This window comes from Balaenoptera physalus (assembly GCF_965194825.1).
Source record: "Balaenoptera physalus genome assembly, chromosome: 8".
In the NCBI taxonomy this organism is placed as follows: Eukaryota; Metazoa; Chordata; class Mammalia; order Artiodactyla; family Balaenopteridae; genus Balaenoptera; species Balaenoptera physalus.
This window is the reverse complement of record NC_138887.1, coordinates 64328501-64355447: the sequence shown is the minus strand read 5'-3', so window position 1 is coordinate 64355447 and position 26947 is coordinate 64328501. Positions and strand designations below refer to the sequence as shown.

General features: G+C 36.0%; 1 protein-coding gene and 1 long non-coding RNA gene across 5 annotated transcripts in view; one reads left to right on the top strand and one right to left on the bottom strand.

The window, feature by feature from the left end:
- The window catches only part of DYNC1I1 (dynein cytoplasmic 1 intermediate chain 1), a 334077-nt gene extending 319883 nt beyond the window's left edge, over positions 1-14194 (top strand). For all 4 annotated transcript variants that reach the window (XM_082471864.1, XM_082471863.1, XM_082471862.1 and 1 more), the window contains one exon: positions 13262-14194. In XM_082471864.1, coding sequence (XP_082327990.1) covers positions 13262-13372 — 111 coding nt within the window. In that variant the 3' untranslated portion in view covers positions 13373-14194. The remainder of the gene's footprint in view (positions 1-13261) is intronic.
- LOC309665582 lies at positions 5466-25342 on the bottom strand. The gene is made up of 4 exons (XR_014266540.1): positions 24251-25342; positions 10940-11045; positions 8406-8504; positions 5466-6587 (listed from the first exon to the last, which is right to left on the bottom strand). It is a non-coding gene; the product is annotated as an uncharacterized lncRNA (long non-coding RNA).
- Positions 25343-26947: the final 1605 nt, after the last annotated feature.

The following is a 26947-nucleotide window of genomic DNA, read 5'->3' as shown; positions in this document are numbered from 1 at the left end:
ACACTTGTGTTTCTCATTAGGTGAGTGTGGCCATAAGTTGCTAGACTCTTGAAGGTCTTTTAAGTACTAGCTTATTCTTCAGTGGATAAACGATATTTTTATCTTTTGCTGATACTAAACACTTCTTTTGGTTTTTCCCTCCATGGAAAAGACTTTGGCATAAACTATTCTGTGATGCCAAAATCCAGATAAAAACTGAAAATCCAGATACTTAGTTCTGCCAGTAATATCTAGATATTTGATGACATAGAAGCAAAACATTTGGGATTTTTCAACTGGACTTTTCAGTTTTTAACCTGAATTTTTATTATCATAGCCACAAACCTGTGCAGTTAAGTCAAAAGCACAAAGGCATATATTTGTATGGGCAGATTTGGGGTGCTAATAAATATAATTATATAAAATAAGCTAGTTTGAAATAATATATTCATTTCCTTGTCATAATAAATTATGTGTATTTGAAATAATCTGATTAAAATAGACGATTCTAATTTTAGTATTAACTTGATTTCTTCTAGGAAAAGTGTTGTGAAAAGAAAAGGAAAAGTGCTATTCCAATTAATGTTATAATTATTTATCTTATAGTGAATGTAGTCACAGTGGCTTTTATTTTGATAATTACATATGTAAAAGACCATGATTAAACTAATTATTATATAAATAGTGTGCTTATTCAGGTAGCATTCGTGTATAAAAATGGATTTAAGTATATTTTCAAGCCACTTTTTTTCTGAATTGATAATACTTAATGACTTTTATATATTATGGAGTAGTTGATTAAATGAAAACACTAATAATATCTAATTTTAAAAAACCAAATTAATGTGTGCAGAGTAATCTGCACTATTCAATGAAATTAATATATTCCCATTTTGGTGATAAATGGTCTTTGAATATAAACCTTCTGAAACAAGTATCAGTGTGTATGATTAATCATCTTTATGATTCTTTTGTGGTTTCAAACTGTCATCTTCAATAGCAGTTTGGATTTTGAAGCAGTCATTAATTATAGTGTTAATTTTTTTTTATGTCTAACAAAATTGTGTTTAGTTTTAGAATTTCAAAACTGCTAAATTTTATCTTGAAAAATTACTGCTTGGAACAGTAGCCTCAAATCACAGCTTAGACCAGCCGAGCATGAAGCTGCTTCAGCCATATGTGAGTCTAGATTAACACTGGCCTGTATAGAAATGAAGAGTTATTTGTTTCTTCTGCGAGTATGTGTGTTACTATTGGTATATCTAAAATAGAATATGAAATCAAATATCTGCCTATACATGTCAATGTATAAATATTTATATGCCATATAGGCTGGACTTACAAAGGGAGGAAGTGAATGAATCATTATATTCTACTTTCAAGGAAGGTTTGCATGAATTTTTGAGAATGTCAGCTATCAGAACATCTTTTCCATTTTAAAACATGAATTATTTATCAATCATTTAGCGAATATCAAAGCTTAACATTGTAGAAGAAAGTTTGCACTCTTTTTAGGCTGGCAGATAAAACTGATCAGTGGTCCATTCCCTAAGATCTTTGTCCTCATGGCCAGCCAATACTTTCTCAACATTTTGACTGGATCTTCTATTTTTATTTGCCTTGGCATTAAGGACCCTTAGGTTAAAAAGTGAACATCTTCTAGTATCCTAAAAACTAGGCACCCTTTGACTTAGGGGAAAAAATCAGGTTGGCAGCCCTCCTTTGGCTAATCACATTCCTCAGTAGAGTTTTTCTGATCTTTAGAGTGCCACATCCACAGAAACATAGGTACTTGCCAGTTGTCTATTGGAACAGGATAACCTGGCCTAGCACAGTGCCTGGCACATAACAGGCACTCAGTAAATAATTTGGTGAATGAATGTCTCACATGTGAAAGTTGAAGGTTAAGGAAAAGCTTCATGGTGTGAAGCGTTCAGAGGGCAGCCTCCACTGTGGCTATAGATTAGTGGACAGGAAAAATAATCGTTTAACTATATTTGCGTGGTAAAAGATAACATAGAAAATATATTTAGAAAAGAGTGCTTGTCCTTCCTCTCCGGTCTCTATCCCAGTCACTCTCCCCTCCTTTGCTTTTAAAAGTGAGCAGTTGGTCACTAGAGGTAACAAAAGAGGAACAGTTTATTCAAATAGTTGTCAAACCCCTGGAAAAATGCTTCTTTTTCATTGTGCTTTTTTTGGACGCTATAAATATGGTAAATCATGAACTACATTATAAAAATACCTCTTTTATGCCCAAACATTCAGTAGGAGGGAATGACATTTCTTTTATTACCTTGGTAACTGTTTTTAAGATGTTTAGCAATAAGCTTTCTTTTTGTCAAAACTGCTTAGATGCAGTGGTTGCTAGAAATTTACTAGAAAACCTATAGTTAATATCAGAAAGAGAAAGGATATATGTTTAGTCAGCTGGTATGAGAGATCAGTTTGAGTAGCATATGCTTTTTCATTTCCCTGTCAGTTTCTTGATCTTTTGTGTTATGGACAAAGAATGGTAGTGAAGTTTAAAAAGTTTATTTTCCATTGTTGCCCATCAGCCAATGTTTTTAGCAATTTTTTCCATCTTTTGGACAGAGAAATAGATTGTTCTAAATAATAGAAAAATAATGCTTAAGACATTTCTAAAGAAAAGAGAGTGACAAGATTTTAATACAGATGTGAACAAGGTCATCTTTAAGCCATAGTGAATTAACTCTTTTTCAGCTGTGTGGTTTTTTCCCCCCTCAGGTAAAAACTTCAGAATTTTGTCTTGCTTCCCATGATGCTAAATTTTAACATGAGGAATAGTTCTAATGTTCACTTTTTAAGAATAATGTTTAAAATTATTTCCTTCAATGTTTGCTGGCTTATTGAAATTGATATAGACTCATATTTGTTAGTTTACTTTTGACTTTTATGTCCTAACTTTATTTTTTTCCTTAATTGGGTGGTAATGGATTTTTTAAAAGTATTGTTCTAACAAACATGCTATAAAAGTCAACCACTCATTTAAAGATACTAGGAGGAGAACTTTAGCAGAAAGATCTCAAGCTTCATGGGTGGATAGAGGGTTCCCTTAGATGGGATTTTCAGATAAAAGAAATTCTTTCTTTTCTTAACCAAAAATAATCAGATATCATCAGACTACCATAGGTTAGCATGATGCTAAATTTCACAGAAATTTTGACCTACTGACTGGTAACAGCAGATGCTACAGAATGGAGACTAATGTAACTTCTACTTTCTGGACTTCTCTAAAACTGCTCTAAATACTAAGTTACCACACAGTATATCTTTTCGTGGTGGAGCACTGTAGTATACTTAATGCGCCCTGTCTACTGCATTCTGGCTTGGAATTTTGGTTCGTGGTTTCATCCATTGTTACCAGTGATGCTAGACTCTCCCAAGAGTTAAATACAGTGGAGCTTGGTCTCGTTCTGTTTTGGCGGCTGTTTCATTGCTTATTACCTCCCGCTTTGCTTCCCTCTGTGTGTGTGGCAAAGGGAAGTGTCCTAAAAAATATAGGCTTCCTCTGAACACAAATGTGTGTTTGTACACCAGTAAGTTTGCAATCTCCTGAATTGGGGTGCCATTAACAGTTGTACTTTTTAAAAAGCTTTTAGAGCTTAGAAGGGTTTAGCAGTTGTTCTGTGGAAACCCATGTTCACGTCCACGGTTTCTTTAAATGCATTAGCAACAAGAACAACAAAATCAGTGTGCATTAAAGTGAAAAGGTAATTCGTAAGATATTGTTTTAAAGAAAACGTTCGTTTTTAGGTTAATACAGGAGCTGAATTGTGTATCTCTTTGGAATCCATGGTTGACATAATTGTCTCAGACTTTTTTTTTTAATGACTCCATTTAATTGAAAGATTACAAAGATGCTGCTGAACCGCACATCCTGGAACATTCATCCTGAAACCTGGAGTCCTACTCATTTTAATTTGTTTGGTTTCTCAGATATGTTAAGCATGGCACACTGAAATTACAGAATGCTTTTCTGTCTTAATTATCCAAGATATTTTTAAAAAGTAACCTGCTTTTATACTAGGCAATGCCTGAGACAGATACTTTTAACATAAAAAATACAGCATTGGGCTGGTAGGAGTTACTGCAGATAATGCAGCTATTTAAAATCAGCTGCTAGGTACTATAAACCCTTTAAAATTACTAACAAATGAGGGAGGCTTGACTGAGGACTGTTTAGAATGGTTAGCCATGTGCTTATAAAAAGGGACACATGAATGATATTTGTGTGCTTAACCCTGGTTATAAAAAGTCATTTGATTTTTATAACAGCATGTTCAGTGGTTACAAGGCCTTACAACTTGAGCTAAAAATGTAGACTCCCACCATAGAAAGTGCCATAAAAAGGAAATAGCTTGGGCTTCCCTGGTGGTGCAGTGGTTAAGAATCCACCTGCCAATGCAGGGGACACGGGTCCAAGCCCTGGTCCGGGAAGATCCCACATACCGCGGAGCAACTAAGCCTGTGCGCCACAACTAGTGAGCCTGCACCCTAGAGCCTGCAAGCCACAACTACTGAGCCCGCATGCCACAATTACTGAAGCCCGTGCACCTACAGTCCATGCTCCACAACAAGAGAAGCCACCACAATGAGAAGCCTGTGCACCACGATCAAGTGTAGCCCCTGCTGGCTACAACTAGAGAAAGCCCGTACACAGCAATGAAGACCCAACGCAGCCAAAAATAAGTAAATAAATAAATTTATAAAAAAAAATTTTTTTTAAAAAGAAATAGCTTGATAAAGCTGTATTGGTCATATTTGAAAAATGAAAAAGATGCATGTGTATGTGTGTATGTGTATATTTACAAGGAGTAATTAATTATACTTGAAATTTGATTTTTAAATTAACAAAACATCCTCTGACAGGATTTTTCTTGTGATCTGAAAGACCCCTTTCCCCACACCCAGTTCGTGAAACTTAGTCATACATGTAATAATAGCTATCTAGGAAATGATTTGTATGGGTTTTTAAGAAAGCAAATATGATCAAATCTAAGGTGTACGTCTAAAAAATGCAGTGCTCTATGTAGGTGAAAAGAAGAAAATGGAAGAAAGAGGGAAGGAAGCGAAAAGAAAAAAATTGGAGGAGAGGGAATTAACATTAAGGAAAAATATAGGGCAAACAACATCATTTATCTGGGGTTTATAATGTGCCAAAAACACTGAGCTTAAGCTTTTTATATTTGGGGGGAGATCTTGTTTAATATTCACAATGGTCCTAGGAGTTAGTGGCAAAATTCCTTTTTCTCACAAATGAAGTGAAGATCTGAGATGTTAAAACATACATTTCCTAAGGACACCCAGGAAATTATTGGCAGAGCTGTGAAAGAAACCATGTCTGGGTGCTGTCTGAGGTGGAAAAAAGTCAACCCTGGCTCCATTCTCAAAATCTAGCTATCATGCAATCTGTGCCTCCCTTTAGGTACACAAGAAGCCCAGGCAGGACACCCAGTGGTTGAGCCTAATTAGTTATTTGGGGATGGGGTAGGGCAGGATCTAGTGGCATCCTCCATTCCATTCAGGCAGGGGGAGGGGGGCAGACCCATGACACAGCCTCAGAACTAGGGGGATGAAGGGGGAGGATGAAAATGATCAATTTTCATGAATTTTTCCACTACTTTTGCACTTTTGCTTTTTATTTCTGACCTTTACATCTTCCAGGAATCTTAGAAGATTAAAAATGTTTAGAATCTTTTAGCAGGTGACTCAAAACACATTACCTGCCTGCCGTGGTGCGCTTGGCGTTTCCTAAAGGGGTGAGGCTCCTGGTTGCCCACACTGACATGTGGTAAGTTACATGGTCCTGAGCAAATCATTCAGCTCCCTGTCCTGTTTCCTGCCTGTCAAAGAGAGGTCTGCTCCTTAATGTCCTCACATAGCAAAATTAGAATTAATTCTTAAAGAAAGCAAAACCACAGAAATGATACAGAATTGATATGTATGCCACTCACATATGTGATTTTTAGGAACATGTTCAATCTGAGTGTTCAAAGAACAAGAATGCATGACTATTCTGTGTTGAACTCATAGTACTTTCTTCACTTAGATTACCTTTCTCATCCTCTCCACATCTCTTTTGATAAATGGGTCAGACACCATCATCCCCATTTTACAATTGAGGCAGTGACAGGTTAAGTGCCTGACCATGGCCAGTAACCAAGATGAAAGCAGGACTTAAGTTTCCTGTCCAAATCTAAGGTTCATTTTACCTCCTCCTCAGGGCCAAATTACTGCTTCAGAAACTACCTTTGGCCTTAGTTCCCCCGGCTGTAAATATATGGTCATATCATATCTATAAGAGGCACTTACTTCAGAAGAATACGTGTGCTGGCAAGCCAATCTCCTCCCTGAGAAGCACGCTTCACGCTCCGTTCTCCCTCCGGCACCTTTATCTCTCTCAGTTAAGGCCTGGACAGGGTCAGGGCGGTGGCGACCCCGGTTCTGGAGCTGTGCTCTGGACTAAGATTCGCAGTGCAGGGGGCAAACGTCCCGGTGTCGTTGTTGTTGTTTAGGTTCTAATACGTCCCCTCTCCAGTCCCGGTTACTGTACTCAGTAGATTTAGATGGCATGGACAAAAAAGGCACTTACTCTTAGAGCTAAGATTTTGTTATCTCAGGAATCAGCTCCCTGAGTGCTTTTGGCACAAAAATGCTTTATACATTTAGCAAAAAGTTAGAAAACAGTCATCCAATCGCGAAGGTGGGTGGTAAACTGGCGAGTGGTGAACCCTGGATGAAGCAGTAGAAGAATCTTGAGTCATCTCTGACCTAGGATGTGGACGTTGGTGGATGAATCTGAAGGCAGAAAATGTTTCCAGATCCACTTTGATTCAGGACAATACTGGTCAAATTTTTCGGGCCCTTTTTTATGGTAGTCCCTTGATATAACTGTGGCTGTTTCCTTCCGAGTGCTTCTCAAATATGTTTTTTAATTAATTGAAATTATTCATCACCATTAGAAACTTGTGATTATTCTTCCTATCAGAAATGTAAATTGTTTGAAAATTATTCTAAACTTATTTTCAGGGGGAAAAAATCCATAGTGATGGTCTAGATTTAGCCTTAATGCCTTGATAGAAACCTGAAGAGATGCTGAAGCCATGTCATTAACATGCCATTTGCTTCCCTGCTAATCGCTTGACACACAACACATACCAGGAAATGTTGCAGTTATCACTGTACAAAGGTAAATTTTAGGTTACTCACTTTCTGAATATCAGTAAAGTTTAAAAAAAAAAACAAACTATGCCAGTTCCACACATTTTGACCTAAGAAAACACAATAATATTTATAGTCATCATATGCCAAAATGATTCATCACTGTATCTTTAGTCCTACCATAGTCCCTGCCATATAGTTAGTACTCAGTCCATAATGACTAAATCAGTATTGAATAGATATATATATATATGCTAGTTAGAAGGGCATGACAGCAGTCTTTTTCTTAGTCAAAGAAACACGAGCAGAGTTTTTTTATCCTACTTACTGATTAAGGTAAGATTGGATTAAAAGTCTCCTAGAGAAAGTTTCAGATGCACTTATGCTCATGAACTTCTTTTCTAGACATTTCTAATCAGAGAGAACCAGGTGAGAAGGGTCAGGAACTGCCAAGGGTAAGAAGGACACAGTTCTGTCCAAACAGATGCTGTTTACAGCCAAAGATGTAAAATGAAAAGAGTGGTGGTCTTGTTTGTTAGGACACCTGTTTGGTCTTACCTACAAGTAATTCAGATGCCAAAAGTATTACTTTGGGTGTGGAAACAGCCTGTGAATACACATTCACACATTCAAGCTAAGATTATACTTAAAGTGCTTCCTGATGGTGATATATAACTCTAAAAATGGGGCAGTGTGCACCTCACCTTCTAACATTACGATGATCTTGGATTGTTTTTATAGTCAGCTAGATGAAAAAGTGTGATAGGATGAGGTAGATAAATTTAAGTTTCTAGAAGCAATTGTGTTCTCATCCTGTTCTAATCAAGAATTTTGTGTGTGTGAACCAAAGCAAACTAACTTTTCTGTGAAGTTTATGGTATTCTAGAGAGGAAAATGCTTGGCAGAGCAATTAAAAAAAAACTTCTAATATTTTCCCAACCTAAATGAAACTTTCACAGATCAAAAAGACAAGATATGTTAGAATACTGTGAAACATTTTGTGACGGTGAATCTGTATTTTTAAGGACAAATATAGTACTATTATTTCCATCACCATGGAAAAGGTCAAATGTATTGCAGTAGTTCCACAGTAGGGTATATTTTTATCAGAAACTTTTAAATTTGATAAAATTCATTCTTAGATTAATATACAGAAATCTGTTGCATTTCTTTACACTAACAATGAAATATCAGAAGGAGAAAGTAAAAATCCCATTTAAAATAGCATCAAAAATATAAAATACCTACCAGGAATTCCCTGGTGGTCCAGTGGTTAGGACTCTGTGCTTTCACTGCTGAGGGCCTGGGTTCAGTCCCTGGTCAGGGAACTAAGGTCCTGCAAACTGTGGGGTGCGGCCAAAAAAAAAGTATATATATATATATATAAAAATATATATTTATATAATATAAATATATATATAAAATACCTAGGGATAAACTTAACCAAGGAGGTGAAACACGTATATGCTGAAGCCTATAAAACACTGATAAAGGAAACTGAAGATGATTCAAAGAAATGGAAAGATATCCATGCTCTTGGATTAGAATTAATATTGTTAAAATGGCCATACTATCCAAAGCAATCTACAGCTTTAATGCAATCCCTATCAAAATACCCATGACATTTTTCACAGAACTAGAACAAATCCTAAAATTTACATGGAACCACAAAAGACCCAGAATTGCCAAAGCAATCCTGAGGAAAAAGAAAAAAGCAGGAGACATAACCCTTCCAGACTTCAGACTGTACTACATAGCAATAGTAATCAAAACAGCATGGTATTGGCCCAAAAACAGGCATAGATTAATGGAACAGAATAGAGAGCCTAGAAATAAACTCACACACCTACGGTCAATTAATCTATAACAAAGGAGCCAAGAATATACAATGGAGAAAAGACAGTCTCTTCAACAAGTGGGGCTGAGAAAGCTGGACAACATGTAAATCAATGAAATTACAATATCCCTCATACCATACACAAAAATAAACTCAAAATGGTTTAAAGAACTAAATATAAGACATGACACCATAAAACTAGAAGAGAGCATAGGCAAAACATTCTCTGACATAAATCATAGCAATATTATCTTAGATCAGTCCCCCAAGGCAAAAGAAATAAAAGCAAAAATAAACAAATGGGACCTAATCAGACCTAAACTTCTATAACAGCAAAGGAAACCATCAACAAAATGAAAACACAGCCTATGGAATGGGAGAAAATATTTACAAATGCTGCGACTGACAGGGGGTTAATCAAAAACATACAAATGGCTCATACAACTCAGTATCAAAAAAACCAAACAACCCAATCAAAGAAATGGGCAGAAGACCTAAACAGACATTTCTCCAAAGAAGACATAGCGATGGCCATCAGGCACATGAAAAGATGTTCAAAATCCATAACTATTAGAAAAATGCAAATCAAAACCACAACTTGCTATTATCTCACACTGGTCTGAATGGCCATCATCAAAAAGTCAAAAAATACTAAATGCTGGGAGAGGGTGTAGAGAAAAGGGAACCCTCCTACACTGTTGGTGGGAATGTAAATTGGTGCAGCAACTATGGAAAACAATATGGAGGTTCCTGAAAAAAACTAAAAATAGAGCTACCATATGATCCAGCAATCCCACACAGCAATCCATATACCCAGCAATCCTGGGTATATATCTGGAAAAGATGAAAACTCTAATTGGAAAAGATACATGTACCCCAATGTTCATTGCAGCACTATTTACAATAGCCAAGACATGGAAGCAACCTAAATGTCCACTGACAGATGAGCGGATAAAGAAAATGTGGTATAGATACACAGTGGAATATTACTCAGCCATAAAAAATAATGAAATAATGCCATTTGCAGCAATATGGACAGACCTAGACATTATTATACTAAGTGGAGTAAGCCAGAGAAAGATAAATATCATATAATATCACTTATATGTGGAATCTAAAAAATGATACAAACAAATGTAGATACAAAACAGAAACAGACTGGCATAGAAAACAAACGTACAGTTACCAAAAGGGAAGATGGGGGTGGGAAGAGATACATTAGGAGTATGGGATTAACAGACAGAAAGTACTATATGTAAACTAGATAAGCAACAAAGATTTACTGAATAGCACAGGAAACTATATTCAATACTTTGTAGTAATATAAAATGGAAAATAATCTGAAATATATATAATTGAATCACTTTGCTGCACACCTGAAACTAACAATTTTTAACTCAACTATACTTCAATTTTTTTAAAAAAACCCTCAAAGATTTTACTTATAAAACCCTTTAAATTTAATGTTTTATTAATGGAAAATATTAAAATTACTACTTTGATTTCTTTAACAAATAAAGGAATGAGACTTAGAAAAAATTTGTCTTTGAAAAGTTAGATGTGCAACTTTATATATGTCATCAGTGATACTCAGTTCCGTTCCAGACTGTATCTGGACACATACTCAATCCTTAATGTTTCATAATCTTTATTAGAGTTGTTTCTTAAGTCTTGCCATTACCACTACATGAAACTATGTAAACACACTGACCTGTTTTCTTGTTTTAGTATATAGTTTCTATACATTGCTATCAATAAAACATTACATATGGTATCATATAGTAACTTAAATTTGTGCCATTTTAACCAATAATAAGTATAGTGTTACGTTTAGAAGCCAAACCCCTAGAGTATATCACTTTTACTAGTGAGACCTGCTTTTTTCCAATATTTAATGTTACATGAAGTTACGAGGCATTTTAGATTTAACTTGATTCTCACCTTATATGAGAAAAAGTTATAAATATGTTATCATGATTCGCTGTTGTATCTTCTTGGGCTTTTTGTTTTGTTTTTGTGGTTCTTTCTGGGAGGGCTTGGTCAGGAGCTGGAGAAAAGACAAGAAAGAGTGGACCTATTCTTTCATATAAATATGTTGCCAAAGAGTGGACCTATTCTTTCATATAAATATGTTGCCAACCTTTTCCTGCTCATACTTTTTGTTAGCTTTTTGTATAATTTATTTTGAGGACTTCATTTCCCCAGTGCAGTATTTTGTAAAATTGAAGAGAAAAATGAAGAATAGTGGAACATAGGAAAAGAACTCAAAGTAGAGAAAATGAACTGAGCGAAGGGGTAACAGTGCCATTCAAGACTGTTGTGAACTTGTGTCACTGTCTAAAAAGGAATTTGGATTCATTTCAATAACTAGGGAAGTATTTAACCATTCAGAACTCACTCATATGACTAAATGAGAGTTCTTGTTAGTACTCCGTTTCTCCAAATAAGAAATAACAAAGAAGAAGTACCAAAAAAAAGTTGTTAAAAGAAAAAAAACTTACCTCTCCCATCTGTATATCATTTCCAGAATTAAATCCTTGAAACATTTAACCTCAGGACAGAACACTAATTGAAGGATGGTACTTTGTAGGATGATGATGCCACCCTCCAATAAGTTGTCTTGGATAGATCGTTTCTGAGAATATCATCAACTGTAATAAAAATTTAAAGTTCTAGGGGCTTACCTGGTGGCACAGTGGTTGGGAATCCACCTGTCAATGCAGGGGACACGGGTTCAAGCCCTGGCCCGGGAGGATCCCACATGCCGCAGAACAACTAAGCCCATGTGCCTCAACTACTGAGCCTCTGCTCTAGAGCCTGCGAGCCGTAACTACTGAGCCCGCCCCACTGCTGAGGCCCACGTGCCTGGGGCCCGTGCTCCGCAATGGGAGAAGCCACCACAACGAGAAGCCCGCGCACCACATAAAGAGTAGCCCCCGCTCACCACAACTAGAGAAAGCCCGCACACAGCAGCAAAGACCCAATGAAGCCAAAAATAAATAAAATTAAATTTTAAAAAGTCCTAAATGTCTGGCTTGATACAGTAAGAAATTTTTCAGCTGTAAAAGTGATCTCAAAGTTTAGATTTATTTGCTGCTTTTTTATTTTGGAAAATGTATATTGACTGGGATGATTGTGTGTTATTAATGTTTATGGAATATATGGATAGCATGTGTAGCACTAGTATCTGTAGATGGATTACATCATCTTACAGGGTAATCTTCCAAGAAAATGGCTCTACAGTTGAAACAAATTTTATTATATGAAAACCATTCAGACTTGTACTTGATCCTGCTTCTCATCTTCAAATAATTCTCTTTTTTATTCCAAACACTTGCATGATACCTTTAAACAATTCATTTTTAGATGCCATGTAGAGAAATCATTATCCTTTAAATCACCTAACAAAAATTCATACACGCAATTTGTGTCAGGTGGGGTTAATTTTCTCCTTACTGAATTGTGCACAGGAGAAGATATTTTGGGGAAATTTTATAATCCCTCTTTTTGGTGATTCAGTATAGCATACTGGCTAAGCATGTAATTACTGGAACCAGATGACATTGGCACTGATATTTGCTGGCTATGCAACCTTGGCAAGATGAGTTAATCTTTCTGTGCCTCAGTTTCTCCTTTTGTAACATGGAAATGCTAATATTATCCTACATAGGATTGCTGTGAGGAATAAGTAGAATACATGTAAAGTACTTAGAGCAGAACTCTTGGTAAATCTTAGTTACTATTATTCATTGGCATCATCATATACAATTTTGCTGGAAAAGCCAAAATGTCATATTATAGTAGTAAGATTTCTTTGAATATGTAAGTTACCCTCTTGTCATATATATATTGGCACGTTAGCAACACTTTTTAAAAAAGGATCAATAGCATTGACTTAGGAAGACAAAACCACCGTTATTTCAAATTCCTAGTAATGCAGTTTTTATTTGTTGTGTTCGCTGTAATTCTGGTCTTCTTACTGCAAGTGCTTTAACTTGGATACTGTATGAACTGTATAGTTTACATAAGTTTTTAATGTTTTATAAATCCCATGTGCGATTTTGCTTTTGAGAGTAACATTATTCTCTTAAATTATCAGTTTAAGAGCAACACTTCAGAGATCTAACTGATTCAAGGAAGACTATCTGATTTCCTTTGCATTCCAAGGGAATCATCTGTTTCAAGAGGAACAGTCATGCAGGCTTCAAGGCTTTCAGCATGAAAGATATCTTGTTCATCATTTTCCGTTAATTTGTTTTGCAGCTTGCAGTTCCCCACAACGATGAGTGGACCCGATTTGCCAGGACCCTCGTGGAGATTCGTGCGAACAGAGCTGACAGCGAGGAGGAAGGCACCGTTGAGTTATCTGCCTAGTGGAAATGAGCCGTCCCCACCTTGACCTTCTAGAGCTCAGCATCTGCAGTCATCAAGTCCGCTTGTATTCAGTGTCCATTAAGTATCAGTATTGCCGTGACCGTTTGGGTGCCATGTTGTGCCAGCTTTGCTCCAAGTATTCCAAATGTATACTGTCCACTGACCTGAAATTCACCAGAGCGTTTCTGTCTTTATATTTCTGTCTCAAAAATGGGGGTGGGGAGGTGGGAGCCTTTTTGGGTTGAGTTGTTGCCTTTTAACTACTTAGTAGCTGTATTTAATAGCTGGAAACCTCTGGTTAAATTTGTGCTTACACGCACTTCTGGCATAGTCCTATTAAATCCATATGAAGCCAGATATGATTAGGTGCAGATGTGGTGTCATGCTATGGTACAGGGCCAAAGACTTGAGATGTGGCGTTTTACACGGTGACTCACATTATGAATGGATTTACTAGAAGAACATTGCTGCTCCTTATTTATTGTGGTGTGCTGCATGGAACATATTTATTTGAAAGCATTAAAATAAACGATCCTAGAGCATGTGCATAATGAGAGGACTGCATTGTCTCTCTGTTGCTGTTGAGGTTACATTAAGTTCCAAATAACAATTACAGTATGCCGGTTCCACTGAGGACATGAAATCTTTAGAGGTTTGTTGCAGTGAATGGAATGAATTTTGATGCCTATTATTTCTAGGTACTTTAACAATATTTCAAATATAGTTGATCACTGATACTTGTCATTCAAGCTAACCCAGTCTGACAAAAGTCTGTGGTTCCTAAATATGACACCAGTATTGCCAATAAAATGTTCCAAACCAGGTCTGCTCCAGTGTGGATAAATCCTTGGCTTGGGAACCGCCTGATTAAAATTCTGCTATGGCAGGGGGTAGAGGAGATACATTAGGGCCATGTTAAAGATTGACAATGAATTTATAGGCAGCCAACCTGGCTGGACTTAAACCAAGACTCTGGTTTTATTTTTATGAAGGAACGTGTGTGCTATTTCTGGAAAGCGCTTTCTTGTCTCCTTCGCCAGAGCCGCTCTTACCCAAAGACTATTTCAAGTGTTGGGAGTAGGAAGAACAGGTTAAGATGAACAAATACCAACTGTTCCACACATTTCATTATTTTTTCATTTATACCAGAAAATTATGTTTATTACTGTTGGACTAGGAAATATGTCTAAACAACTTTATAGGATTTTGTTTTTTCAAAAGGTCATTTCATGCCTAGAGAGAATGAAAATAAATAGTGGCTGAGTCATGCAAAACATTTGAAGACAGTCTTTGGCTTTTTAGGAAGAGAATTTCCATGGTGCTTTGTTGGTAGGGATTCCTTGAACTGTGAGATTTCTTTTAATTTTGAAATAATGATATGCTTTTCTCTAAGTGCTATACAGTGTGTTAATATTGAAACTCTTTAAAAACATATTAAATTTTTAAAGCTAAAATATGAGTATCTAAAATAGGTTTAAAAGCAACCCAATGAGACAAAAGACCTGTACTCTGAAAACTATAAGACACTGATTAAAGAAATCGAAGATGACACAAACAGATGGAGAGATATACCATATTCTTGGATTGGAAGAATCAGTATTGTCAAAATGACTATGCTGCCCAAGGCAATCTACAGATTCAGTGCAATCCCTATCAAATTACCAATGGCATTTTTCACAGAAATAATAGAACAAAAAATTTTTAAATTTGTATGGAGACACAAAGGACCTCCAATAGCCAAAATAATCTTGAGAAAGAAAAACGGAGCTGGAGGAATCAGGGTCCCTGACTTCACACTATACTACAAAGCTACAGTCATCAAAACAGTATGGTACTGGCACAAAAACAGAAATATAGATCAGTGGAACAGTATAAAAGCCAAGAAATAAACCCATGCACCTACGGTCAATTAATATACAACAAAGGAGGCAAGAACATACAATGGAGAAAAGACAGTCTCTTCAATAAGCAGTGCTGGGAAAACTGGACAGCTACATGTAAAAGAATGAAATTAGAACATTCTCTAACAGCATACACAAAAATAAAGTCAAAGTGGATCAAAGACCTAAATGTGAGGCCAGACACTGTAAAACTCTTAGAGGAAAACATAGGCAGAACACTCTTTGACATAAATTGCAGCAACATCCTTTTGGATGCACCTCCTAAAGTAATGAAAACCAAAAATAAACAAATAGGACCTAATTAAACTTAAAAGCTTCTGCACAGCAAAGAAAACCATAAACCAAATGAAAAGACAGCCTACAGACTAGGAGAAAATATTTGCAAATGACGTGACTGACAAGGAATTAGTCTCCAGAATTTACAAACAGCTCATGCAGCTCTATGTCAAAAGAACAACCCAATCAAAAAATGGGCAGAAGATCTAAATAGACATTTCTCCAAAGAAGACATACAGATGGTCTAGAAACACATGAGGGACTTCCCTGGTGGTCCAGTGGTAAAGAATCCGCCTTCCAATGCAGGGGATGTGGGTTTGATCCCTGCTCGGGTAACTAAGATCCCACGTGCTGTGGGGCAACTAAGCCTGCACACCGCAACTACTGAGCCTGTGCGCTCTAGAGCCCGTGCACCACAACTAGAGAGCACACATGCTGCAACTACTGAGCCCATGCTCTGGAACCCGCATGCCACAACTAGAGAGAAGCCCAGACACCACAACAAAGAGCCTGCCCGCCTCAATGAAAGATCCCACATGCCACAATGAAGATCCCGTGTGCTGCAACTAAGACCCAATGCAGCCAAAAAAAAAAAAACAAACAAACAAACAAATGGCTAATCTTAAAAAAAGAAAAGCAAGTGAAAAATGCTCAACATTAATTATTAGAGAAATGCAAATCAAAACTACAATGAAGTATCACCTCACAGCAGTCAGAATGGCCATCATCAAAAAGTCTACAAGCAATAAATGCTGGAAAGGGTGTTGAGAAAAGGGAACCCTCCTACACTGTTGGTGGGAATGTAAACTGGTACAACCATTATGGAGTACAGTATGAAGGTTCTTTAAAAAACTAAAAATAGAGCTACCATATGATCCAGCAATCCCACACCTGGGCATATATCCAGAGAAAAACATGGTTCGAAAAGATACATGCACCCCGATGTTCGTTGCAGCACTATTTACAATAGCCAGGATATGGAAGCAACCTAAATGTCCAGCAACAGAGAAATAGATAAAGAAGATGTACATATATACAGTGGAATATTACTCAGCCATTAAAAAGAATGAAATAATTGCCATTTGCAGCAACATGGATGGACCTAGAGATTGTCATACTGAGTGAAGTCACACAGAGAAAGACAAATATATCGCTTTTATAGTGGAATCTAACAAAAGGGGATAAATGAACCTATTTACAAAACAGAAATAGAGTCACAGATGTAGAAAACAAACTTATGGTTACCAGGGGGTAAGATGGCGGGAGAGATAGATTGAGATTGACATATACACACAACTGTATAAAACAGATAACTAATAAGGACCTACTGTATAGCACAGGGAACTCTACTCAATACTCTATAATGACCTATATGGAAATAGAATCTAAAAAAGAGTGGATATATGTATAAGTGATTCACTTTGCTGTACACCTGAAACTAACACAACATTGTAAATCAACTATACTCCAATAAAAAAAAAAAAAAAAAGAGCTACCGTATGATCCTGCAATCCCCTCCTGGGCATAACTCCAGAGAAAACCATAATCCAAAAAGGTACATGCACCTCTATGTTCATTGCAGCACTATTTACAATAGCCAAGACATGGAAGCAACCTAAATGTCCATTGACAGAGGAATGGATAAAGAAGATATGGTACATATATACAATGGAATATTACTAAGCCACAAAAAAGAATGAAATAATGCCATTTGCAGCAACATGGATGGACCTAGAGATTATCATATTAAGTGAAGTAAGTCAGACAAAGACAAATATATTGTATCTCTCATACGTGGAATCTAACTTTTTAAAAAAATGACACAAATGAATTTATTTACAAAACAGAAACAGACTTATGGTTATTAAAGGGGAAACGTGGTGGGGAAGGGATAAATCAGGAGCGTGGGATGAACATACACACACTACTACATATAAGATAGATAACCAACAAGGACCTACTGTACAGCACAGGGAACTCTACTCAATATTCTGTGATAACGTATATGAGAAAAGAATCTAAAAAAGAATGAATATATGTATATGTATAACTGAATCACCTTGCTGTACAGCAGAAGCTAATACAACATTGTAAATCAACTATACTCCAATAAAATTTTTTTAAAAAGCAATCCAATGAAAAGTACTGGGGAAAAAATTTTCTCAAACATATGCTAAAGAACCTTAGAACAAATCAATAAGCCATGAGCTGTTATAGACCAAAGTCTGAATGATTCAATGAGTGAGGACTATGAAAAGTGCTAAGGCCAGTCGCTTGTAGTAGGCACATGAAGAATTATAAGAGCTTGTATATGGGTATATCCCACCACGGTAGCTAGTCTTCAAGATAGTCTCCCACTTCTTGTGTGGTGTTTTCCCATCATGAATCTGGGATGACCTTGTGTAATGATAGAATATGGGGGAAGTGATGCTATGTGGGGTTCCGGACAAGGTTATATGAAGACATAGCTTCCTTCTGGGTCTCTTGGCACACTCACTCTTAATTCCCCAAGCCATTGTGTAAGAAGGGCAACTACCCTAAGACCTCTAGGCTGTACAAAGGTCTAAGCTCATCACAGAGTGGCCATGTGGATACAGAGAAAGATATCCAGCCAGCCCACAGCCATTCAAGTTCTCCCAGCTGATGTCCCAGATGGAATGTGGTAGCCATGACAATTTGCCTCTAAGATCTCTTGTTGCCAAGAACATAATTGACTGACAGCTCCAGCTGCTTTGCTCTAAAATCCACCAGCACGTTTGACCAATGTCATGCTTCTCAGCCAAGCCTGAGCATACCAGGGATAGTAAGGCAGGCCTGTTCCTGGGAGACGTAAGAGTTCTCTGAGGAGAACTCAAGCAGTTCTCAAGGACTCCCTGCCAGCATTGCTGAAACTTTCTCGGAACTGTACTTCAGTCTAAGACTAATCTTTCCTTTCCTTTCCTTTCCCTTCCCTTCCTTTCCTTTCCTCCCTCCCTTCTTTCCCTCTCTCCTTCTTAGGGTCAGATTGACATCACTCTCTGATGGCTCTCCCAGCATAACCTGGCTGGGGACATGTGACCTGATTAGGGAGTAAAGAGACTATACACCTAAAGAGTTACAAGAATTAGCATGTGCCATTAGGGGCCAGGGGAGTAGCACTGGGGTTGGATTTTGAGGAGTTTGATTAAGGGGGTCAGAATGTAAGACCAGATAGGTAAGAATTTATTGACTTTGAGACACTCTTTTGGAATATGTGATTTTATACTCTGGCAAGGACCCCAAGGCATAGGATGGCTGTTACAGTGGCTCTTAGAAGTCTGAAAAAGCTGTAGCCTACACTTAATGAAATGAAAGTGTTTGAATTGCCCTGATTGATAGTACAGATCGGAATAAAGAGGTTGAGGAAAGTGGAGAGATTAGAATGGATATATTATATATAAGGCTAGAAGACACATCCAAGAGTTAGGGTGCCTAAGAACGCCCAGAGTACACGCCCTTTCCCAAAGCCATTAGCAAGGAGCTAGCGAGAGTGGCATAAGCATCTCTAGGAATTTTAGTGGTGGCCAGGCCAGAGCTGATAGTAGGAGAGACAGTCACAATGCAGGGCTTTTTAACATTTGTAGGAATGATGAGACCTCGAAGTAACAGTGGCTAGGTGGTGTCAGTTAACCACAGTAACCAGAAAGTCACATTTACCTTAATGGTCTGTCTAGGGACCCACTACTCCATTTCACTGAGTTTGTCCTTATATAATACCACATTGTCTTGATTGCTATAGCTTTTACTGAGTCTTGAAATCAGGTAGTGTATGTCCTCCAGCTTTGTTATTCATTGTGAAAGATTGTTTTAGCTTTTCTAGGCCTTTTGTGTTTCCACATGAATTTTAGAATCAAATTCTTAAAAGAAAACCATACTGCTTGGATTTCTGTTGGGATTTCATTAATCTATATATCAACTTGAGAGAGTGGACATCTTAACAATTTTGAATCTTCTAATATGTGAACAAAGTGTATCTTCCTATTTATTGAGCCTTCTTTAATCTACCTAATATTTTCAGTGTATAGGTTATCTCTTTTTGTAGATTCCTAGATATTTCAATTTTTCATTGTATTATAAATGTTATTTTTAAATTTTAGTTTTCAAATGATTTTTGCTAGTTTTCAGAATTAAAATTTATTTTTGTATATTGACCTCATATTTTGCAACCTTGATAAATATACTTATTACTTCTAGTAGATTTTGTAATCGATTGGTGATTACGTACATAGTCATGCTATATGAGAATAATGAAGACTTTACTTCTTTCTTTCCAATCTTTATTTTTAATTTTTTCCCCTACAGCACTAGCTCAGAGTGTCAGCTCAGTGTTGTACTGAAGAAATAAGAATAGACATCTTTACCTCTTTCCTAATATTAGTATCAAAAAGTTTCAATGTTTCACTTTTGTCAGATGAAGGAAATTCCATTTTATTGTTAGATTGTTAAGAAGCTTTATCATGAACAGGTACCGAATTTTTTCATATGCTTCTGTTCTACATCCATCGATATGGTCTTTTTTTTTTTTTTTTTTTTCATTTAAAGGATTTTCCCATAATTATTCCTTAGAGATACTGGTCTGTAATTTTCTGTTCTTGTAATGTCTTTGTCAGGTTTTTGGAACATGATTATGCTCATATGATGAGTTGAGAAGTGTTCCAAGCTCCTCTCTTTTGTGAAAGAGTATAATAATTTAATGTTTGGTAGAATTCACTAGTGAAACCATCTAGCCCCAGAGTTTTATTTGTGGGAAGGTTTTTGGTAACAAATTTATTTATTGAATAGAATAGGGCTATTTAGATTTTCTGCTTTTTTGGTTCTATTTTGGTAAGTTGTATTTTTCAAGAAATGTGTCCATTTCATCTAATTTCTCAGATGTATTAACATAAAGTTGTTCATACTATCCCTCTTATTAGCTTTTCATGAATATAGAATCATGGTGATGTCCCCTTTTTACTTCTTGATATATTGGTAATTTGTCTTTTTTAAAACAGTCTTGCCAGTTATCAGTATTATTCATTGTTCAAAGAACCAGCTTTTGGAGTTGCTGATTTTCTCTAGTGTCTGTCCACTTTTTCTTCTTTCTATTTTGGATTGAATTTGATCTTCTTTTTTCTTATTTCCTAAAGTAGAAGCTTAGATCATGGTTGTAAAACACTTCATGTCTTCTAATTTAGGCCTTTAAAGTTATAAAAATCCCTCTAAGTCCTGCCTTTACTGTGTTCCAGAAACTTTGATATGTTATGTTTTCGTTATCATTCTGTTCAAAATATTTTCTAATTTCCATTGTGGTATTATTTGACTCATGAGTTATTTTTTTAGAAGTGTGTTTAATTTCCAAATATTTGGAAAACTTTCCAGATATCTTTGTTTTCATTTCTAGTTTGATTCTGCTTGGTAAGAAAACATACAGAGTAAGAAATACTCTGTATTTCAAATCCTTTGAAATTTATTAAGATTTATTTTATGGCCTAGGATATGGTCGAACTTGGTCAATGTTCCACGTACACCAAAAAAAATGTGAATTCTTTGTATGTTGGGTATGTGGTTCTAAAAATGTCAAATAGATTAAACTGGCTGAGAGTACTGTTTCAATCTTCTATAATCTTACTGTTTTCTATGTGTTCTATCAGTGACCAAGAAGGAGATATTAAAATATCCACTTATGGTTTTGAATTTGTCTACTTGTTCTTTAGTTCTCTCCATTTTTATTTTTGCATTTTGAAGCTCTGTTACTAGGTACATACATATTAAGTTTATTATATCTTCTTAATAAACTGACCCTTTTATTATTACGAAATTTCCCTCTAGTGTTTCATTTCAGCCCGAAGGGCACCCTTTAGCATTTGTTGTAGGGCAGATCTGCTAGGACAAACTTTCAGCTTTTGCTTATCTGGGAAAGTCTTAATTTCTCCTTTATCTCTGAAGAATAATTTTGTCAGAAGTTGAATTTTTCATTGACAATTTTTTTTTTTTTTCTCAGCAGTTTGAGTATCTCATCCCACTGCCTTTTGGTCTCTATGTTTCCAGATACAGTGAGTTGCTTCTTTCTTGTAACTTTTAAGAGTCCTTCATCAGCTTCGGATTTTGACAGTTTGATTATGATGTGTTTAGGTGTGGATCTCTAAGTTTTTCCTACTTGGATTTCATGGAACTTCTTGAATGGATAGATTAATGTTTTTCATCAAATTTGGGAAAATTTTAGCCATTATTTCTTCAAGCATTCTTTTTACTCTTTCTCTGTCTCCTCCTTCTAGAACTCCCATTTTGTGTATGTTGGCATGCATGATGGTGTCCCACAGGTCTCTTAAATTTTCTGTCTTTTTTCTTTTTGTTCTTTGGACTGCATACTTTCAATTGGTTTTTCATGTTTTCTTCTGCCTTCTTCTGCCTATTCAAATCTGCTATTGAGCTCCCTAGTGAAATTTTCATTTCAGTTATTGTGCTTTTTGACTCCAAAATGTCTACATGGCTTCTTTTTATAATATCTATCTATTGATATCTTCTATTTTGTGAGACATCATTTTCATACTTTCCTTTCATTCTTCTTTTTAATTTTTTTTTTAAAAATTAATTTTTTATTATTATTATTTTTTAAATATTTATTTATTTGGCATCGGGTCTTAGTTGTGGCACACAGGATCTTCACTGCGGCATGCAGGATCTTTTGTTGTGGTGCACGGGCTTCTCTCTAGTTGTGGCGCACAGGCTCCAGAGCACGCGGGCTCAGTAGTTGCAGCATGTAGGCTTAGTTGCCCCGCAGCATGTGGGATCTTAGTTCCCCAACCAGGGATCGAACCCACATCCCCTGCATTGGAAAGCAGATTCTTAACCACTGGACAACCAGGGAAGTCCCCTCCTTTCGTTCTTTAGACATGGTTTCCTTTAATTCACTGAGTATATTTATAATAGCTGATTTAAAGTCTTTGTCTAGAAAAATCCAGTATCTGGGCTTTCTCAGGCAGTTTCTATTGACTTTTTTCCATTGTATACGCCATACTTTGTTATTTTTTTGCATGTGTACTTTTTTGTTGTTGAAAACTTAATATTGTATATATATTGTATACAATATATAAAATTGTGTGTGTGTGTGTATATATATATATAGTATATATCCAGTAATTTTAATACTGTAATGTGCAACTCTGGAAATCAGATTTTTTCCCTCCCCAGGATTTGTTGTTGTTGCTGCTTATTGTAATTGCTGTTTATTTACCAAATTTTCTGAACTAATTCTGTGCAGTCTGTATTCTGTGTTATGTGCAGCCCCTGAAATCTCTGTTAATTTAATGTTTAGCTAATGATTGGCTCCTTACATGCCTGGAGCCAAAAAACTCTTCTAGTCTATGGCAAAGGACTCTATATGTCTCTCTGTGTTGAGGTGCATCTTCACCTATCAGCCAGGCAGTTTACAATTCTGCATTGGCCTTCACTTCCTGTTTCTACAGAGCCTCAATGTCAACAGGAGGTGAGATCTTAGGGCCTTCTCAGGACTTTCCTGAGCATGTGCACAGTTCTGAGTATGTGTGTGTGTGTTTGTCCAGATTCCCAGGGGTATGTCAGAGTTATTCATAGCCCTCAAAGATCTCATTCCCTAGCCTGTCCTCTCAAGTTTTTTGTTAGTTTATTGTTTGTCTTAACTGTTATTTATTACCTCAGCCAGCAGCAACTAGGATATTAGCCTGTGAATGTTTTTGACAAATACCCCCGCACCAGGAAGCAGCCTTAGTACTACACCAGTTCCAAGTTAGGTGCAATAAAGACACGTATTTTGTCTACCAGGGAGGAACCAGACAGGTCAGAACAAATAATTAGAATCCTTTGTGAATGAAGTACTTTCTGCTTCCTGTAGTACTGGGAATGTGAGCTGTTATTTTCAGAGCTGCTGCTGGACTACAGAGGGGGGATGGGACTAGAGTAAGTTAAAATGACACAAAGTTCATGATTCTTTCAGAGAATCCGCATTGTTCTTCAGTCAGTGTTCCCTTAGTTGATCCAAGTCTTTGGTTAATTTCCAGAGTTCAAGAACAAGAGTTGATTTTGAGTTTCAGCCTGTTTTTTATTACTTTTATGGAAGGGCAGAATTTGGAGTTTTTTACTTTGCCATTTTGGCTGATGTCATTCCCACCCTTTTACTTTTAATCTGTTTAAGTCTTTATATTTCAAGTGTGTTTCTTGTAAACAGCTTAAAGTTGGGTCCTTCTTTTTTTTTTGTTTGTTTTTAATACAGTCTAATAGTCTCTGCCTTTTAATTAGGGGATTTAGTCCATGTATAATTGATGTAATTTTTGGCATGGTTGATTTTTTATTTTGTATTAGTAATTGTTTTTTTATTGATCCCATTCATTCTTTGTTCTTCTATTCTTCCCCTCTGTCTTCTTTTTGATGGTCCAAATAATTCTTAGTATTGCATTACAGTTCATCTATTGACCTTTATTCTTTTTAGTGATTTCACAAGAATGCAGTATGCATGTTTAACTAATAACAGACTACCTTCAAATGATGTAACAGAATAATCCATTTACCTTCTCTCTGTCCTTTGTTCCTGTGTTGTCATGTATTTTACTTCTGTATTTACAATAAATCCCACAATACACTATTATTTTTGCTTCAGTGAATAGTCTTTTATGAATTAAAAGTATTTATAAAATAAAGATAATTCTAAAAGGTTTTAAAAACTACTTACTTTCACATTTTTCTTTTCTGGTTCTCTTCATTTCTTTCTGGAGATCTGGGCTTTCCATTTCGTGTCATCTCTCTTCAGACAATGAAATTCCTTTGGCATATCCAGTAGTAAGATTCTGCAAGAGAATAATTTCAGTTTTTGTGTGTCTAAATATGTCTTTATTTTGCCTTTATTTATGAAGGTTTTTTTTTTTTTGGATATAGAATTCCAATTTGACAGTGCTTTCTTCATTAAGAATGTTTCCTAAAATCTTGACTCATCTAAAATATTTTTGCCTAATCCAAGGTCATAAAGATTTTCTCTTATGTTTTCTTATGAAATATTTTAGTTTTAACTCATATTTATGTGTATAATGCATCTTTAATTAATTTTGTGTATGGTGTGGTTGTGGGCTAAGGTTAATTTTTATGTATATGCATAATTAATTTTCCAGCAACATTTGTAGAAAAGACTATTATTTCCCCATTTTTTTAATATTTAAAATGTTATTTTCAGATACTGTTGGTAGTATATAGAAATATAGTGGATTTTTTTATACTGACTTTGTATCTTGTGGTGTTGCTAAATTCATTTACTAGTTCTAATAAATGTTTTGTAGATTTCTTAAAATGTTCTTCATATGCAGTTGAATACTGTTCTACTTCTTTTTCCCCAGTGTATTTTTTAATTTATTTTTTTCTTATCGTGTTGCACTGGCTAGGGCATTGAATCATTCACATAAAGTATCATATTAGCTATAGCTTTTTTTTTTTTTGTAGATGCCCTTTATCAGATTACATTTCTTTTTTTTTTTTTTTTTTTAAATTTATTTATTTATGGCTGTGTTGGGTCTTCGTTTCTGTGTGAGGGCTTTCTCTAGTTGTGGCAAGCGGGGGCCACTCTTCATCGCGGTGCGCGGGCCTCTCACTATCGCAGCCTCTCTTGTTGCGGAGCACAGGCTCCAGACACGCAGGCTCAGTAATTGTGGCTCATGGGCCCAGTTGCTCCGCGGCATGTGGGATCTTCCCAGACCAGGGCTCGAACCCGTGTCCCCTGCATTGGCAGGCAGATTCTCAATCACTGCGCCACCAGGGAAGCCCTACATTTCTTTTTATTTCTGGCTTGTGAGTTTTTTTTTTTTAAATGGATGTTGAATTTTGCCAAATTCTTTTTCTGAATCTAATTTAAATAATCATGATTTTTCTTTTTAATCAGTATAGTACATTATTTTTGAGTGTTATACCTAACTTACATCCTGGTGATGAACCCTATTTGGTCATAAGGGATTGTCCCTTTTATGTGCATCTAGGCTTGGATTTTTCTTTGGGACAAGATTTTTTAACTAAGAATTTGATTACTGAAATAGAGGTAGTAACAATATCTCTTTTTCAGTGACTTTTATAGTATATATCTTTCAAGAAATCTAGTTCATCTATGTAGTTTAATTTATTGGCATAAATTTGTTCACAGCATTCCCTTTTTATCACATTAGTTGTTATTTTTGTTGTTGTTATTTTGTTTTGTTTTGTTTTTTCTGATCAGTCTGATTAGTGGTTTCTAAATTTTGGGATTTTTTTAAAGAAACATATTTTCGTCTTACTGTTCTTTTCTATTGTTTTCCTGTCTTCTATCTCATTGATTTCTGCTTTTTATTATCTTCTGCATCTTTGGGATTTAATTTGCTCTTCTTTTTCCTGTTTTAAGTTAGAAAATGAGATAATTGTTTGAGACCTCTCATCTTTTCTAATGTAAGCATTTAATAGTATATATTTCCCTCTAAGCACTGTTTTAAATGCATTGTAAAATTTTTGATACATTGTGTTCTTCTTTTCATTTAGTTTAAAATATTTCCTAATTATCCTTGTGATTTCTTCTTAGACTCAAGTGTTGTTAGGAACTATATGATTTATTTTTCAGATATATGGGGAATTTCCAAGTATCTTTTTTTAAAAATTAATTAATTAATTTTTATTTTGGCTGTGATGGGTCTTTGTTGCTGTGCGTGGGCTCTTCTCTAGTTGCAGCAAGCGGGGGCTACTCTTCGTTGTGGTGCACAGGCTTCTCATTGCGGTGGCTTCTCTTGTTGCAGAGCACAGGCTCTAGGCATGTGGGCTTCAGTAGTTGTGGCTCGTGGGCTCTAGAGCACAGGCTCAGTAGTTGTGGCGCACGGGCTTAGTTGCTCCGCGACATGTGGGATCTTCCTGGACCAGGGATCAAACACGTGTCCCCTGCATTGGCAAGTGGATTCTTAACCACTGCGCCAGCAGGGAAGCCCCTCCAAGTATCTTTTAGTTATTCATTTCCAATTTGATTCTGTCATGCCCAGAGAATGTAATGTGTGTGATTTCAATCCTCTTAAGTTTATTGAAACTTGTTTTATGGCCCAGATTATAGTTAATCTTGGTAAAATATATCATGTACTTAAGAAGAATGTGTATTCTGCTGATGTTGAGTGGAGTGTTCTATAAATATGAATAAGGTCAATTATTTGATAAATTTGTTCAGGTCTTCTATATACTATAGATTTTCTACCTGTTATATCAAGAGAAGTGTGTTGAAATTTGGAAGTATAATTGTGTATTTCTTCTATTCTTTAATTTTGTTAGTTTTTATTTCATGTATCTGAAGCACTGTTATTAGGTACATATACATTTAGGATTTTGTGTCTCTGTGATAAATTGACATCTTTATCAGTATGAAATGTTCTTCTTTATCCCT